This window comes from Nyctereutes procyonoides, unplaced genomic scaffold (assembly GCF_905146905.1).
Source record: "Nyctereutes procyonoides isolate TBG_1078 unplaced genomic scaffold, NYPRO_anot_genome, whole genome shotgun sequence".
NCBI lineage: Eukaryota > Metazoa > Chordata > Mammalia > Carnivora > Canidae > Nyctereutes > Nyctereutes procyonoides.
In genome coordinates this window covers 39,544,100-39,562,091 of record NW_026575043.1, presented here as the reverse complement: position 1 = coordinate 39,562,091, position 17,992 = coordinate 39,544,100, and the positions used below count along the sequence as shown (strand labels likewise).

General features: G+C 41.4%; 1 protein-coding gene across 1 annotated transcript in view; it reads right to left on the bottom strand.

The window, feature by feature from the left end:
* PISD (phosphatidylserine decarboxylase) overlaps nucleotides 1-8,231 on the bottom strand; it is a 45,118-nt gene extending 36,887 nt beyond the window's left edge. Inside the window, exon 1 of the mRNA XM_055323393.1 lies at nucleotides 8,155-8,231. Coding sequence (XP_055179368.1) covers nucleotides 8,155-8,219 — 65 coding nt within the window. The 5' untranslated portion in view covers nucleotides 8,220-8,231. The remainder of the gene's footprint in view (nucleotides 1-8,154) is intronic.
* Nucleotides 8,232-17,992: the final 9,761 nt, after the last annotated feature.

Genomic DNA, 17,992 nt, shown 5'->3' with positions numbered 1-17,992 from the left:
CAACCACTGACCCACCCCCCCGGGCCCCTCCCCAAATTTTGACCTAAAATCTTAAGTAAAGGGACTATGTCCTTGTCAGTAAGTGTTTGTTTTTACTAGAGCCCTTTATGATAGAAGCAATAATTTAATAAAACTGTCTACATTGCTACTTTTGTGGAAAATAGAACTGCATTATGACCTTCATGCAATAATATTTACTTTCATGGATATTTAGTAGTTACACCTTACACAGATACCCTGCAAACAAGATCAGATTTAGGCATCTTGGGGGATCCCTGGGTAGCGCAGCAGTTTGGTGCCTGCCTTTGGCCCAGGGCGCGATCCTGGAGACCCGGGATCGAATCCCACGTCGGGCTCCCGGTACACGGAGCCTGCTTCTCCCTCTGCCTATGTCTCTGCCTCTCTCTCTCTCTCTCTCTCTCTTTGTGTGTGTGTGACTATCATAAATAAATAAAAATATTTAAAAAAAAAAGATGTAGGCATCTTCATTTTTTTTTTTAACTTGAAATTGACTTAAAAACACCCTCACAGCACAATGCTAATAGGGCTAATGTGATGAATCTGATTCTCTGATTGGCAAGTCAGGTCTGTATGGTGAAAAAGTATGGGACCATGATAATCACCCCACTAAGGCCAGAGAGACATACAGCTATTAACACAAAGAGGGTAATGTTTCAGTATATGAATGTTCTTTCAGCACTGAACAATGCTCATCTCTTAGACTGGAAACTCCCACTATAAAAGCTAAAAGCCTCCAACTCTGCTTTCCAAACAGAATTAGAACAAGAAATATAAAAACTGACTAAAGGTACATTGTTGTGCTTTGTACACTGCTATATTATGTCTTCCAGAATGAATGCTGAACCCAACTAAAAGAATGCTTGCAAACTTTCGAATAAGGCTTTTTTTTCCCCTTTGGCTGGGGGAGGTATGAATGAGAGATAATTGTCTATCCACTGCAACCAGACACACAGCACTCAGGTGGTTTCTCTTGCATGTGGGTCTTCCCCCTTGGCCGCCCTGTCCCAGAACAGATTGCTTGGCTTTCTTGTATACCACTGTAGCCCCAACTCCTAGAAAAAAATGCCGGCAAATGCATCATTACACCAACTTGTCTTTTACTACTGGATCACTTCTATCTTCATATAAATGCTGTACTTTCTCCAATCTTACATAAACACTGTCTACCATGTATCCTCCTCCAGCTTCCACGCTACTTTTTCTCTCCTTCATAATAAGCTCACTGTCAACCATAAAAATCCTAGAAGAGAACACATGCAGCAACTTTGTTCTAGATAGGTCCTCTGAGGTGAGGGAAACAAAAGCAGAAATAAACTACTGAGACTACATCAAAATAAAAAACTTCTGCACAGTAGAGGAAACAATCAACAAAACTAAAAGGCAACCTATAGAATGGGAGAAGATATTTGCAAATAACATATCCAATAAAGGGTTGCTATCCAAAATATATAAACTTATAAAACTCAACACTCAAACAACAAATAATCCAAATAAAAAATGGGCAGAAGATATCAGCAGACATTTCTCCAAGAGGATATGCAGACGGCCAAAGTTACATGAAAAGGCCCTCATCATTTGTCATCAGGAAATGCAAATCAAACCTATAATGCAGTATCACCTCACACCTATCAGGATGGCTAAAATCAACACAAGAAACAGGTGTTGGCAAGGTTGTAAAGAAAAAGGAATCTCTTGCACTGTTGGTGGAATGCAAACTGGTGTAGCCACTGTGGAAAACCGTACGGAGGTTCCTTAAAAAGTTAAAAATAAAACTAACTTATGATCTACTAATCACACTACTGGATATTTACCCAAAGATTACAAAAACACTAATTCAGAGAGATACATTACCTCCATGTTTATAGCAGGATTATTTACAATAGCCAAGATATAGAAGCAGCCTAAATATCTATCTACTGATTAATCGGTAAAGATGATGTGGTGTGGGGATGCCTGGGTGGCTCAGTGGTTGAGCGTCTGCCTTTGGTCAGGGCATGATCCTGGAGTTCTGGGACTGAGTCCCACATTGGGCTTCCCGCATGAAACCTGCTTCTCCCTCTGCCTATGTCTCTGTGTCTCTCATGAATTAAAAATAAATAAAATCTTTAAAAAAAAAAAAAAGATGTGGTATGTGTATACATAGATACATACATATAAATATATGGATAATGTATACACATATATACACACACACATATACATATAGTGGAATATTATTCAGCCATAAAAAAGAATGAAATCTTGCCACTTGCAATGGCATGAATGGAGCTAGAGGGTTATGAAATGTTAAGTGAAATAAGTCAGAGAAAGACAAATAACAAATGATTTCACTCATATGTGGAATTTAAGAACCAAAACAAATGAGAAGAAGGCAAAAAAGAAAGAGACAAACCAAGAAAGAAATTCCTAGAACTATAGAGAACAAACTGATAGTCATCAGAGGGGAAGTGGGTAGAGGAATGGGTTAAAAAGGTGACAGGGATTAAGGAGTGTAGTTGTGAAGAGCACTGTGTGCTATATGGAATTGTTGAATCACTATATTATACCTTTTTTTTTTAAGATTTTTTTTTTTTTTAAGATTTTATTTATAGGGCAGCTGGGTGGCTCAGCGGTTTAGCGCCGCCTTCAGCCCAGGGCCTGATCCTGGAGATCCAGGGTCGAGTCTTATATCGGGATCACTGTATGGAGCCTGCTTCTTCTCCCTCTGCCTCTCTCTCTCTCTCTCTCTCTCTCTCTCTCTCTCTCTCTATCTGTGTGTGTCTCTCATGAATAAATACAATCTTAAAAAAAAAGGAAAATTAAGGCAATATCCATGTACTCAAAAAAAATTTTTTTTAAGATTTTATTTATTTATTCATGAGAGACACACAGAGAGAGGCAGAGACACAGGCAGAGGGAGAAGCAGGCTCCTTGCAGGGAGCCTGATGTGGGACTCAATCCCTGAACTGGGATCATGCCCTGAGCCAAAGGCAGGCATCCAACTGCTGAGCCACCCAGGTGTCCTGGGTGTCCCAATAGGCACACATGGATGGGTCAGTGGTTGAGTGTCTGCCTTCGGCTCGGGGCATGATCCTGAAGTCCCAGAATCGAGTTCCACACTGGGCTCCCTTCATGGAGCCTGCTTCTCCCTCTGCCTATGTCTCTGCCTCTGTGTGTCTCATGAATAAATAAATAAAATCTTAAAAAAAAACAACTGGAAGTTTGTACCTCTTGATCTTCTCACCCTTCCTCCTTCCTGAAACATTCCCCTCATGTGGCTTCTGGGACCCTGATTTTCCTCCTAGCTCTCTGGTCTCTCCCCTAACTTCAAACTGTTGCCATGCCCAAGGTTCGGATCTCTTCACCGAATACACGCTCTTCCTAGAGTTGCTCATCCAGTCCCCAGCCTTTATTTATTTTTGTTTTAATTCCAATATAGTTTCAGTTGTACAGTTGTTCAGTTTCAGGTGTACACTATAGTAATTCAACAATCCATAAATCACCCAGTACTCATCACAAATGCATGGCTTAATTCCCATCACCCATTTCACCCATTTCACTCCCCCAGTCACCTATCTTTAAATAGCCACACACTGATGATTCCCTCACTGCTCCTTCAGAGATGTCCACATCCATTATTTTCAACTGGCTACTCAACATCCCTACTCTGCATCATCTCAAACTGAGTTTGTCCAAAACACGATTCCCCTTCAACCTGCTCTTCCCCATAGAGGAATCCATCTGTGGTGAGACTGGTCAGGTATTTATCAAATCTACTTCATCTTCTCCCTGGACACCCAAAAACGTGGTGTTTCCCAACCTCCTTTGCAATAGGGTGTGACCAAAAAACTGCATTCTAACCAATGTGAAAACCATTCAGGTTTCCCAGGCATCCACACCCAGGCTTTCCCCTTCAGCCTGTTCTCAGCAGACAAACATGAAGAACTTGGGGAGCCATGTGCTAAAGACAGCAGGAGCATCTATGCATTACTGTTGCCCAATCAGGAGCACCCACTGGGACTTTAGAAAATCGAGACATAAATTTTTACTGTGTTGTCACTGAGATCCTGGGGTTTACCTGTTACCATAGCAGCATTACTATAATATATCATCTCAGCAAAAGGTACCACCCTTCATACAGCTACACAAATCAAAACCCTAAGACCCATTCTCATAGAAGTCTCTTCTTTCTCACTATCCATATTCAGTCCACTAGCAAGACAGGAAGACTCTTCCTTTAAAATATATCTTTATCTGCCTAGGGGCACCCGGCTGGCTCAGTTGGAAGAGCATGCAACTTGTTCTCAGGGTAGTGAGTTCAGGCTAAGTGTAGAGATTTTTTTATTAAATAAATAAATAAACTTAAAATATGTATACGTGTATCTTTATCTGCCTATTTCTTGTTGCCATCACGCCCCAGCCCAAAACACCAGATTCTCTTACCAGATGACTGTGAAGGCCTGTTCTCCAGTTTTCACTCTTGGCCCTCTATATTCTACTCACGGCAAAACAGTCAGAATGATATTTTCAAAACAAAAAATAAAACCAGACCCTATATACTGGTCCTTGCTGGATTCTCAAATATCCTGCTGCTTTCCCTCTCTTCCTTATTCATTCCTGTTGACACTTCTAGTACCTACCACACCTTTGCCACTTTACACACCTTTGCATTTCATGTTTGTTCTACTAGGCACACCCTGCTATGTGGCTCACTTCCTTATTAGCCAGTTCTGTGAAGAGTCTTCCTCCTCAGTTTGGCTCTCCTGAATACCATATGTCCAAGAGTTACCCCTCTCAAGCACTAACCCTTTAATTACCTTATTTTTTTAAAAGATTTTTATTTATTCATTCATGAGACACACACACAGAGAGAGGCAAAGACACAGGCAGAGGGAGAAGGAGAAGCAGGCTCCATGCAGGGAACCCAACGTGGGACTCGATCCCGGGACTCCAGGATCAGGCCCCAGGCTGAAGACAGGCGCTAAACTGCTGAGCCACCCAGCGATCCCCACCTTATTTTTTTTCATACCACTTCTCGCTACCTGGAATGAACAGATTACATATGTATGTGTACATATATGCATATATATACATGTATATTTGTGTATCCACTTGTTTACTGTCCATATTCCTTGATGAACATAGGGGTTTGTATGCCTTCTCACTGAACTCCAATCTCAATGGTGAGATTAAGCCCCAGAGAGATGAATGGATAAATTCAATCAGATGTCTATTTTAGGTGGTGACTCATGTGGGCATCCTGTAAGCAGGTGATTAAAGCCTATTAGTGAGCACACAAGTCTGACAGTATGGCTCACTGCCACTCACTAGCAGTATGACTTTAGAAACGTAATTAATTCTCAGCCTCAATTTCTCCACCTGTAAAAACAGGATCTACCTCATTAAGATTATGTGAGACAATCATGAAAAACTGGTACCTAGTTACATATTACTATTATTTAAAGTAACAGAGTTTATATTCAGCTGGCACACGCTGGAACGCCTGTATCAATTATCTATGACTAGGGGCACTTGGCTGGCTCAGTCAGTGGAGCATGTGACTTGTGGTCTCAGAGTCGTGAGTTTGTACCCTAAGATGGGGGTATAGATTATATATATATATATATTTATTTATAGATTACTTAAAAAAAAAAGTCTATGACCAATGTCCATGCTGATTGGTCTATGCCCATATTTCCATCATTATATAAAATAACATTATCTTTGGTGGTGAATGCTTTAACTGTGGTCTTTCTATCTCCCCTGCTTTCTGAAGCTATGAAACCTCTCCTGAAAAGCAACTGGCAGATCTGAAGAAGGCCTTATTCCACATTCTATCTTGCATAAGTGTGGAGTGTTTTCTCTTTCTTCTACTAAACCACAAAGTTCTTTAAACACAAAGCTGACTCCAAATGCTGTATCCTTTAACTCCTCTCCTCCCTCCCTTCCTCCATGGTCCCTGGCACTGTGGTTTGCAGTTGGAATGAATGTCATAAATATTTCTGAAAGTCTTGCATAAGGAACTACTCCCTAGGTACTAAGTCTACACTTATATGAACCTAAGAATCATCTGGGGCACTTTCCGTCCCAACCTACTACACCAACTAAATCTGAATTTGGCAGCAAGGTGGGGATATACCTGGGAATCTCAATTTCTAACAAACATCCACCCTATTATTTTATCGAGTTTGGAAAACATGGTCATTAATTATCACCCAAAATGTTGCTTTCTCTTTGTTCTGTCACCTGCCACACATCACCCAGTTACTGAAAACTCCCCTCCAATATGAGGCTTTCATTTATATGTTTCACGGACATGCTTTACTTAAAACTTAAGAAAATGTCTGGGGCAGCCCTGGTGGCTCAGTGGTTTAGCGCCGCCTACAGCCTAGGGCATGATCCTGGAGACCCAGGATCGAGTCCCACGTCGGGCTCCCTGCATGGAGCCTGTTTCTCCCTCTGCCTGTCTGTGTGTGTGTGTCTCTTATGAATAAATAAATAAATAAATAAAATCCTTAAAAAAAAAAAAAGAAAATGTTGTCTGTTGTCTGTTTTTTGTGTGTATCAATATATGATACCTTTGAAATTAGGGGTTCTTATTGTGCCCAAATCCTCATTCCTTCCAACCACTACACCTAAATCCAGCCTCATTTATCTCCATTGATACTAAAATATGAGTCCCTGTTTCCAGCCCCCTTTTTAATGACAAGTGAGTACATCCTCTACATCATCATTTAAAAAAAAATATCTGAAGAGTGTCATTTTTGTGAAAATATCAGAGAGGATGACAAAACATGAGAGACTCCTAACTCTGGGAAATGAACAAGGGGTGGTGGAAGGGGAGATGAGCGGAGGGTTGGGATGACTGGGTGACGGGCACTGAGGGGGGCACTTGGCGGGATGAGCACTGGGTGTTATGCTGTATGTTGGCAAATTGAACTCCAACAAAAATTTTTTTTAAAAAAAGAGTGTCATTTTTTAGTCTTTCTAACTGACACAGTTTAAGTAAATTCACAGCTGACTCATACACAGCACAGCTGGTATTAACATGAGAGAACCAGAGACCCCTCAGTCCAAATCCTAACCCTTACCCCACACTGATGAGCCCTCTTCTGAGAGAACTACACCATTTCGGAAAAGTCAATGATAAGGGAGAAAAGCTTTCATGGTAAGGCCAATCAGTTTCTGTTCCCTCGCAGCCCAAATCCAGTGCCCTTTGACTTCCCAAAATTACAATGACAGGTCACCACCTCTGACCACAGAGCAAGGTTTGGTTAACGCTGACAAAATTAACCCTGCCAGAAAAACAAAGATCACCACGCATCTCTCAAACCCTCGCCCTTTGAAATGACACCAAGCAGCAGACTCTGAGTCTTGTCTACCAACATTTTAATCCATTTTCTGAGAGTCTAGATGCTCCCAAGGTATTTCTGAATAATAAATGCCCTCATGGTGGGCAGCCTGGGGGAAAGGTCCTTGCTGACAGAGGTAGCCTACTCGGGGTCCTGGCTCTACTAACGGGCTGGGTAACACTAAGCAAGTCCCTCACACTCTCAAGGCCTCAATTTCGCCAATTCCAAAAACAGCTGGATTTAGATGACCCCTCATGTCTCTTCCAACTCTTAAGAACCTAAGAGTTGGGAGCCAGTCCCCAAAATAACCAAACTCTAATTCCTTATGGACTATTTGCGATTACCAAATCCAACCTCTTCGCTTCAAAGATCAAGAATCCAAAAGGAAAGCCCCTGACTCCCAGTTCCAAGCTCTTCCCACATCTCACCGCCCTTCCAGGAACACCAACCCCGAAAAAGGAGTGCAGTCCAGCCTCGACTCTACCGGGGGACAAGCAGCTGATTCTATTTGCTTTGTTCGTTTGGGTTGTTGGGGTTTTTTGTTGCTGCTGCTTGTCCCCTCTGCACTTCCACCTACATGGAAAGGGCAACGCGAGAGCGCTTAAGCCAGATCCTAAATAAACCCAGACCTGCCTACGCGCCGGCAGGCACTCCAGCTCCCGAGCTCTAGGTGAAGGTGGATGGCTCTGCCTTCACTCGCCCCCTCCTCAGGTCGAGCCCGCAAAAAAAGAAACGATTTCTTCCTCCCGGGTTCGGCCCAGGCCGCCTCCCACCCCTAGACAGCCTCCCCAAGTAGCTATACCTGCTCCGCCACGGCGTGACCCCGCGTAGCAACCTCAGACACCGCCACCCCACGGACGCCGCCATCTTGTCTCCTCCTTCTTGGCGGACCACGCCCCCTTTTCACACTCGTGGCGCATGCGTGTGACGTTGACGAGCATCGAGCTCAAGGGACCAATGAGGAACGCGGTGGGCTGTGGGCTGTGGGCGGAGACGGCTAAGCCCCGCCCCATCGATGCTCCCCGCCCCTTCAGCCCGGCCCTTTGGGAGCCTCCAGGGCCCGGTGAGGTAGGTCTGCCTCGTGCGAAGTCAGGGCCTGGGTGGGGCGTAGCCACTCTTCCTTCTTCCTTGTGGCGTGCGTTTCCTCGTGCGCCTGAGAAATGAGTCACCCAGGATCCAAGAATGTATCAGCTTGGATGGAGAAGCTAAAACCACCCACGACTGGGATACCATTTATTCTGGGCTTTCTAAGCGCCAGGCTCCATTCTGAGCACTTTGCTTGTATGGTGTGTCGTTCTTATTTTCCCAAACTGGGGAAATACAGCTCCACTATTTCCTCCCCCAGTCTGCTAATCACAGTTGTCTTCACCAGATATTTGATACAAGAGGGATATATTGCCTGGTGCCTGCAGTTATTTCTGTGTGGTTATTTAAGCTCAACTAGTGTACAACCAGCCCCTCCAAGAAACCTAAGGTTTCCTGTTGGAGGGGAGGCACCTCCTTCAATGGGCCTTTAAAGTATGGGGGGGGGAGTATAGAATTGGTTTTACTATTCAACTAAGACTAATAACTCAAAAGGAGTGGGCGGGGTTATTTCAAAATAAAGTGCATTCGGGAAAACTGAAATATCCTCATGCAAAAGAATATGGTGGACGCTTACCTTATACCATGTATAAAAAGTAACTAAAATGAATTAAAGACCTAAACTTAAGAATTAAAACTATAAAACTCTCTTTTTTTAAAAGATTTATTTATTATTTATTTATTTATTTATTTATTTATTTGAGAGAGCAAGAGAGGGGCACCTGGGGTGGCTCAGTAAGTTAAGTAAGCATCTGCCTTCTACTCAGGTGGTAATCCTGGGGTCCTGGAATCAGCCCTCCCTCCCTCTGCTCCCCACCCCCATCAGCAGTGAGGCTGCTTTTCTCTGCACCTCCCCCCCTTTCTCATGCTCCCTCTCCTCTCTGTCTCTCAAATAAATGAATAAAATCTTTTTTTAAAAAAAAGAGATCACGGGGCAGCCCTGGTGGCGCAGACTGCAGCCCTGGTTTAGCGCCGCCTGCAGCACAGGGCGTGATCCTGGAGACCCTGGATGGAGTCCCATGTCAGGCTCTCTGTATGATGCCTGCTTCTCCCTCTGCCTGTGTCTCTGCCTCTCTCTCTCTCTCTCTCTGTCTCTCACGAGTAAATAAATAAAATCTTAAAAAAATAAAATAAAATAAAAAGAGACCACGGAATGGGGGAGGGGGCAGAGGGAAAGGGAGAAGCAGACTCCCTGCTGAGCAGGGAACCCCCACAAGGGGTTCCACTCTGGGCTCATCCCAGGCCCCTGGGATCAAGATCTGAACCCAAGATAACCCTTTAATTGACTAAGCCACTCAGGCACCCCAAACTATAAAACTCAAAAAAATATAAGGGAAACCTTCATGACTTTGGACTCGGCAATGATTTTTTGAGTGTAACATCAAAACACAGGCAACAAGAACAAAATAATATCAATTGAACTTCATCAAAATTAAACTTTTGTGCACCGAAGGACACTATCAAGAGAATTCAAAGACAACCCACAAAAAGCAAGAAAATATTTGTAAATCCTATATCTGATAAGCATCTAGTATCCATAATATAAAAAGAACTCCTAAAACTTAATAAAAAAGGACAAAGTAATGAGCAGACATTTCTCCAAGGAAGTCATACAAATGAATATAAGATGCTCAACCTCACTAGTGATTAGGGAAATGCACATCAAACCACAATGAGATACCAACTTCACATACATTAGAATGATTTTAAAATTTTTAAAAGATTTTATTCATCTATTTGACAGAGAAAGAGAGAGAGCAAGCAGGGGGAGCAGCAGGCAAAGAGACAGGGAGAAGCTGACTGCCCAGTGAGCAAGGAGCCCAATGCAGATCTCGATCCCAGGACCCTGGGATCATGACCTGAGCCAAAGGCAGATGCTTAACCAACTGAGCCACCCAGGTACCCCCAATTTTTAAAAAAATGTTAAATAACAAGTGTGTGTAGGGATGTGGAAAACCTAGAATCATTGTGCATTGCTAATGGTAAGGTAAAATAGTACAGTTCCTATGGAAAATGATTTGGTGGTTCCTCAAAAAATTAAATATAGAATTATCATATGATCCAGGAATTTCACTCCTAGGTATATAACCAAAAGAACTGAAAGCAGGGACTCAGATAATTTGTACACCAATGTTCATAGCAGCATTATTCACAATAGCCAGAAAGTGGATTTATAGATGAACAAATAAACAAAATATGATATATCCATATAATGGAATTTTATTCATCTATAAAAAGGGGTGAAGTGTCAATACATGCTACAACATCTATAAACTTTTTTTTTGTTTTTATGATAGTCACACACACACAGAGAGAGAGAGAGAGAGAGAGAGAGAGAGAGGCAGAGACATAGGCAGAGGGAGAAGCAGGCTCCATGCACCGGGAGCCCGACGTGGGATTCGATCCAGGGTCTCCAGGATCGCGCCCTGGGCAAAGGCAGGCGCCAAACCACTGTGCCACCCAGGGATCCCCAACATCTATAAACTTTAAAAACATTATGGTAAGTAAAATTAGCCCCCCACAAAAAGACAAATATTGTATGATGCCATATGAAGTACCTAGAATAGGAAAATTTATAAACAGAAAGTAGAATAGAAATTACCAGAGGCTAGGAAGAGAAGAGATTGGGGAGTTAATGGGTACAGAGTTTCTGTTTTGGATGATAAAAAAAAAAGTTCTAGAATAATGGCAGTTGTTGTCTAACATTGTGAACATACTCAATGTCACTGAATTTTACACTTAAAAATGTTATGTATACTGTAGCAATTTTTTTAAAGTCAGTTGAGGGGTGCCTGGGTGGCTCAATTGGTTGGGCTCTGCCTGCAGCTGGGGTCATGATCTCAGAGTCCCGGGATTGAGCCCCACATGAGGGGCTTGGCCGAGAGTCTGCCTCTCCCTCTCCCTCTGCCTCCCGCCAAGAGTCTGCCTCCCGTTCTCTGTCTCTCTCAAGTAAATAAATAAAATATTTTTTAAAATAAACAAAAAATTAAAAGTTATTTGGTAACAAAAGTTGAGAAGGATATGTGTGAAGAAATCATACCCTTCATACTCTGCCAGTGGGAATGTGAAAAGATGCAGTCTCTCTGGAAAACAATCTGGCAGTACCTCAACAATTAACTGTAGAGTTACAACCATATGTCCCAGCATTTCCACTTGTAGGAATATCCCCAAGAGAAATGAAAATCTGTGTCCACACAAAAACCTGTACACAAATGTTTATAGCAGCATTGTTCATAAAATCCAAAAGGTAGAAACAGCACAAGTGTCCATCAAATTTACATAGACATAGAATGGATAAGCAAAATATGGTGCATCTATACAATGGAATATTATTTAACTATAAAAAATAAATAAGTACCGATACATGTTTCAGCATTGGTGAACCTTGAAAACATTATGCTAAGAGAAAGAACCCACTCACAAAAGAGTGGGTTCTTTGTATTATATTATTTTATTCATATAGAATTCTATTCATTCTTATATATTCATAAGAAATATCCAGAACAGAGAAATCTACAGAGATAGAAAGCAGATTAGTGATTACCTAGGGCTGGGGAAAAGGGAATGAAGGGATGGGGTATAAGATTTTTGAGGGGTTGAGAAAAATGTTCTCAAATTGACTGTGATGACAATATACATATCTGTGAATATACTAAAAACCACTGAAGTGTCAACTTAAAATGGGTGAATTTGGAGGTGCCTGGCTGGCTCAGTCAGTAGAACATCTGACTCTTGACCTCAGGAGCATGAGTTCCAGCCTCACATTGGACATGGAGCCTACTTAAAAAAATAATAGGGACGCCTGGGTGGCTCTGTCGGTTAAGCATCGGACTCTTGATCTCAGGTCTTAATCTCAGCGTTGTGAGTTCTGGCTCCATGCTGGGTGTGGGGCCTACTTAAAAAAAAAGAGTTCTCAGGATCCCTGGGTGGCTCAGCGGTTTGGTGCCTCCCTTCAGCCCAGAGCGTGATCCTGGAGTCCTGGGATAGAGTCCCATATCAGGCTTCCTGCAGGGAGCCTGCTTCTCCTCTGTCTGTGTCTCTGCCTCTCTCTCTCTCTGTGTCTCTCATGAATAAATAAATAAAATATTTAAAAATAAATCTAAAAAGAGTTTTTTCTAGATATAACTCCTTTATCAGATACATGATTTGCAAATATTTTCTTCTATTCTGTGAATTGTCTTTTCATTTCTTGATGGTGTCTTTGAAATATGAAGTTTTTCATTTTGATAAAGTTCAATTTATCTACTTTTTCTTTTGTTACTTATGTTTTTGATGTCATACCTAAGGATGATTCATCAAAACCAAGGTCATGAAAATTTATATCTATATCTTCTTCTAGGAGTTTTATAGTTTAAGACCGATTCATTTTGAGTTAAGTTTTATACAAGGTGTGAGGTAAGGATCCAACTTCATTCTTTTACCTGTGGCTGTTCATTTGTCCATTGATTGATTTCCTCAGCTTTTTTTTTTTTTTTGAGATTTTATCCATTTATTTGAGTGAGAGAGAGAGAGCACAAGCCAGGGGAGAGACAGAGGGATAAGCAGACTCCCCACTGAACAGGGAGCCCAATGCTGGGCTTTATCCCAGGACCCCTGGGATCATGACCAGAGCTGAAGGCAGACACCTGACCTACTTAGCCACCCAGGCACCTGATATTCATAGTTAAATCAACCTTGCATTGCTGGTCATAGTGTATTATCCTTTTTAATATATTGCTAGATTTAATTTGCTAATATTTTATTTAGATTTTTTGCATCTACATTGAGAGAGAGTAGACTATTATTCTTTCTCTCTCTTTCTTTCTTGCTTTTCTTATGCCTTTCTCTGGTTTTTGTTGTCATAAATTAATGTGCACTTCTCTTTTTCAATTATCTGGAAAGTGTAAGATTGGTACTACCTCTTTCTTAAAATTTGGAAAAATTCATCAGCAAAGCTATATGTGTATGGAGGGAGATTCAATTATGGATTGAATAAGTTTAATAGATGTGGGGCACCTGGCTGGCTCAGGCAGTGGAGCATGCTACTTTTTTTTTTTTAAGATTTTTATTTATTCATCAATGAGGGACACAGAGAGAGAGAGAGAGAGGCAGAGACATAGGCAGGGGGAGAAGCAGGCTCCATGCAGGGAGCCCGATGTGGAACTCGATACAGAACTCGATACAGGGACTCCAGGATCACGCCCCAGGCCAAAGGCAGGCACCAAACCGCTGAGCCACCCAGGCATCCCTGCATGCTACTCTTTTTTTTTATTTTTTTAATTTTTTTTTTATTTATTTATGATAGTCACAGCGAGAGAGAGAGAGAGAGAGAGAGAGAGAGAGAGGCAGAGACACAGGCAGAGGGAGAAGCAGGCTCCATGCACCCGGAGCCCGACGTGGGATTCGATCCTGGGTCTCCAGGATCACGCCCTGGGCCAAAGGCAGGCGCCAAACCGCTGCGCCACCCAGGGATCCCCTGCATGCTACTCTTAATCAAGGGGTTGTGTTTGAGCCCCACGTTGGGTGTAGAGATTACTTAAAAATAAAATCTTAAAAAAATTTAATAAATGTAATATTTGTTCAGGTTTTCTATTCTTGTGTCGGTCTGGTAAATTGTCTTTTCTTCTAGGAATTAATTCATTTAACCTAAAATTTCAATTAAATGACACAAATTTATTCCTAACATTCTTTTATATTCTTTTTCATGTCTATAGGATTTTTAGTGGTGTACTCATGTTCTTTCCTGACATTGGTGAATTTATGAAGTCTCTCTTTTTTTCTCTTCTTGGTCATTCTCGCTAGAGGCTTAAAATGTTATTAATTTTCCAAAGGACACATTTTAATTTTGATTATTTACTCTATTATACATTCATTTTTCTTATTTTATTATTATCTACTGAGCTGTATTATTTCTTTCTACTTTCTTTGGGTTTAATGTACTGTCCTTTTCTAAATTTTTGAGAATACTTAGAGCATTTGTTTTTCAGTATTCTTTTCTAATATATGCATTTTATGTTTTTAAAAGATTTTATTTGTTTATTTATGAGAGACAGAGAGAGAGGCAGAGACATGGGCAGAGGCAGAAGGAGGCTCTCTGCAGTAGCCTGATGGGGGACTCAATCCCAGACCCTGGGAAAATGCCCTGAGTTAAAGGCAGACACTTAATTGCTGAGCCACCCAGGCATCCCTAATATATGCATTTTAGGCTATTACTTATTTCTAAGTACAGGCTTAGCTATACCTTCTATTTTGAGCTACCATGTTTTCAATATTACTCTCTTCAAAATACTTTTTTTTAAGATTTTTTTTAAATTTTTATTTATAATAGTCACAGAGAGAGAGAGAGAGAGAGAGAGAGAGAGAGAGAGAGAGAGGCAGAGAGAGAAACAGGCTCCATGCACCGGCAGCCCGACGTGGGATTCGATCCTGGGTCTCCAGGATCGCGCCCTGGGCCAAAGGCAGGCGCCAAACCGCTGCGCCACCCAGGGATCCCTCAAAATACTTTTCTTTAAAGATTTTATTTTTAAGTAATCTCTATACCCAACGTGGGGCTTGAACTCACAACCCCGATATCAAGAATCACATGTTCCATCCACTGAGCCAGTCAGGTGCCCCTAAAAGACATTTTAAAAAATCGTTACTTTTTTAAATTGAAGAATGATTCACACATTACATTAGTTTCAGGAGTACAACACAATGATTTGATAATTCTATATGTATTAATCTCAATGTATTAAAATACATTGTAGGGGCGCCTGGCTGGCTCAATTGGTGAAGCATGTGACTTCATCTCAGGGTTGTAAGTTTGAGCCCCATGTTAGGTATAGGGATTACTTAAAATCTTATAAGAATTCATAAAGTAGGGGCAGCCCCGGTGGCGCAGCAGTTTGGTGACGCCTGCAGCCTGGGGTGTGATCCTGGAGACCTGGGATCGAGTCCCACATCGGGCTCCCTGCATGGAGCCTGCTTCTCCCTCTCCCTCTGCCTCTCTCTGTGTGTCTATGAATAGATAAATAAAATATTTTAAAAAAAGAATTCATAAAGTAAATTATGACTTATTATTTGACCCTGAAGATAACCATGTATTGCTTAATTTAAAAAAGACTTTGGGTTTATCTAGTTTTATTTGTAACTGATATTTAACACAACTCCACTGTGTTCAGAGAATTTACTTGGAATTTCAATCCTTTGTATTTGTTGACATCTGCTTTGTGGCTCAAATATGGTTAATGTTTTTTTAAGATTTTATTTATTTATTTATTGTTTTATTTATTTATTCATGAGACAGAGAGAGAGAGAGAGAGAGAGGCAGACACAGGCAAAGGGAGAAGCAGGCTCCATGCAGGAGCCTGATGTGGGACTGGATACCAGGACTCCAGGATTACGCCCTGGGCCAAAGGCAGTCACTAAACTGCTGAGCCACCGAGGGATCCCCTATTTATTTATTTTAGAGAGAGAGAGAGAAAGAGAGCACATGAGCAGGGGGAGGAGCAGATGGAAGGAGAAAGCAGACCCTTCACTGAAAGCAAAACTCGATGTAGAGCTTGATCCCACGACCCAAGACCATGCCTGGAGCCGAAACCAAGAGTTGGCCACTCAACCAACTAAGCCACCCAGGTGGCCTGGTTAATTTTTAAAATCTCTCTCTCTTTTTTTTGTTTAAGATTTATTTACTTATTCAGAGAGAGAGAGGCAGAGACACAGGCAGAGGGAGAAGCAGGCTCCATGCAGGGAGCCCGACTTGGGACTTGATCCCATATCTCTAGGATCACACCCCGGGCTGCAGGCGGCGATAAACCATTGCGCCACTGGGGCTGCCCTAAAATATATATCAATTAGGTTAAATTGATTAATACAGGTTTTCAGATCTTCTATAATCTACTAATTTTTGTTTACCTGTCGTATCAGTTGAGAGATGTTCATATCTCCAACTATAATATAGATTTGTCTATTTTTCTTTTTAGTTCAATATATTTTTATTTAGCGTTATTTCAATATTCATACAAATTCTAGATTGTTATATTTTCCTGCTGGGTTTGCCCTCCCCCTTTTTTTTTACCATTATGAATGTCCCTATTTGTCTCTAGTAATGCTATTGCCTTGAAATCTAACCACATCTGTTATTAATACAGCTATGCTTTTTGCTTTTTGTTTGTTGTTTGCATAGTACAACTTTTTCATCATTATGTCTTCAGACTCTGTGTGCCCTTGCATTTATAGTGTCTCTTTTTTTTTAAGATTTTATTTATTTATTCATGGAGACACACAGAGAGAAAGGCAGAGACACAGGCAGAGGGAGAAGCAGGCTCCATGCAGGGAGCCCGATATGGGACTCGATCCCAGATTCCAGGATCATGGCCTGAGCCAAAGGCAGAGGCTAAACCACTGAGCCACCGGGGCGCCCCTATAGTGTGTCTCTTATAAGCAGCATATTATTGGGTCTTGTTTTTTAATTTAGCCTGACAATATTTATCTTTCAATTGGATTTTTAGGACATCAATTAAATTATCAAAAATTTGGATTTAAATAGACTTTCTTACATGTATTTTCTATTTGGCCAAATGTTCTATATTCTCTTTTTGCTCACCTACTTGTGTATGCATCAAGTTTCTTTCATAATTACTCTACTCTACCTTTTGTTAACTGATAGTACCATTTCTGTACTAGTCTTTCAGTGGTTACCCTAGGAATTAAAACATATATGTTTGTCCTTTTTTGTTTAGATAAAATTCACACATACAGAAATACACAAGTCTTTTTTTTTTTTTTTAAGATTTTATTTATTTTTGACACAGAGAGAGGCAGAGAGAGCCCAACATGGGACTCGATCCCAGGTCTCCAGGATCAGGCCCTGGGCTGAAGAGGGCGCTATATCGCTGAGCCACCCGGGCTGTCCCACAAATCTCTTCCACACAATCTCTGCTATCCATCAGCAATCGCTGTTCTGATTTTTAGCACTATGTTCCTGCAGCCTGTTCTTGGATTCACAAAAAATGGAATCATTCTGGGATGCCTGGCTGGCTCAGTCAGTAGAGCATATGACTCTTGATCTTCAGGTAGTAAATTCAAGCCCATGTTGTGATAGAGATTATTTTCAAAAATTTAAAAATTTTTCGGGCGCCTGGATGCCTCAGCAGTTGAGTGTTTGCCTTTGGCTCAGGTCATGATCCTGGGGTCAAGGGATTGAGTCCCTCAGGGAGCCTGCTTCTCCCTCTGCCTGTGTTTCTGCCTCTCTCTCTCTCTGTGTCTCGTGAATAAATAAATAAATAAATAAATAAATAAATAAATAAATAATCTTAACAAATAATAATAAAAGTAAAAAAATAAAAAAGTTTAAAAGTTTAAAAAAAAAATCTTGTTTAGGGCAGCCTGGGTGGCTCGGCGGTTTGGCGTCTGCCTTTGGCCCAGGTCTGATCCTGGAGACCCGGGATTGAGTCCCGTGTCGGGCTCCCTGCATGGAGCCTGCTTCTCCCTCTGCTTGTGTCTGTGCCTCTCTCTCTCTCTCTCTTTCTGTGTTTCTCATGAATAAATAAATAAAATCTTTAAAAAAAATCTTGTTTATTTATTCACGAGAGACA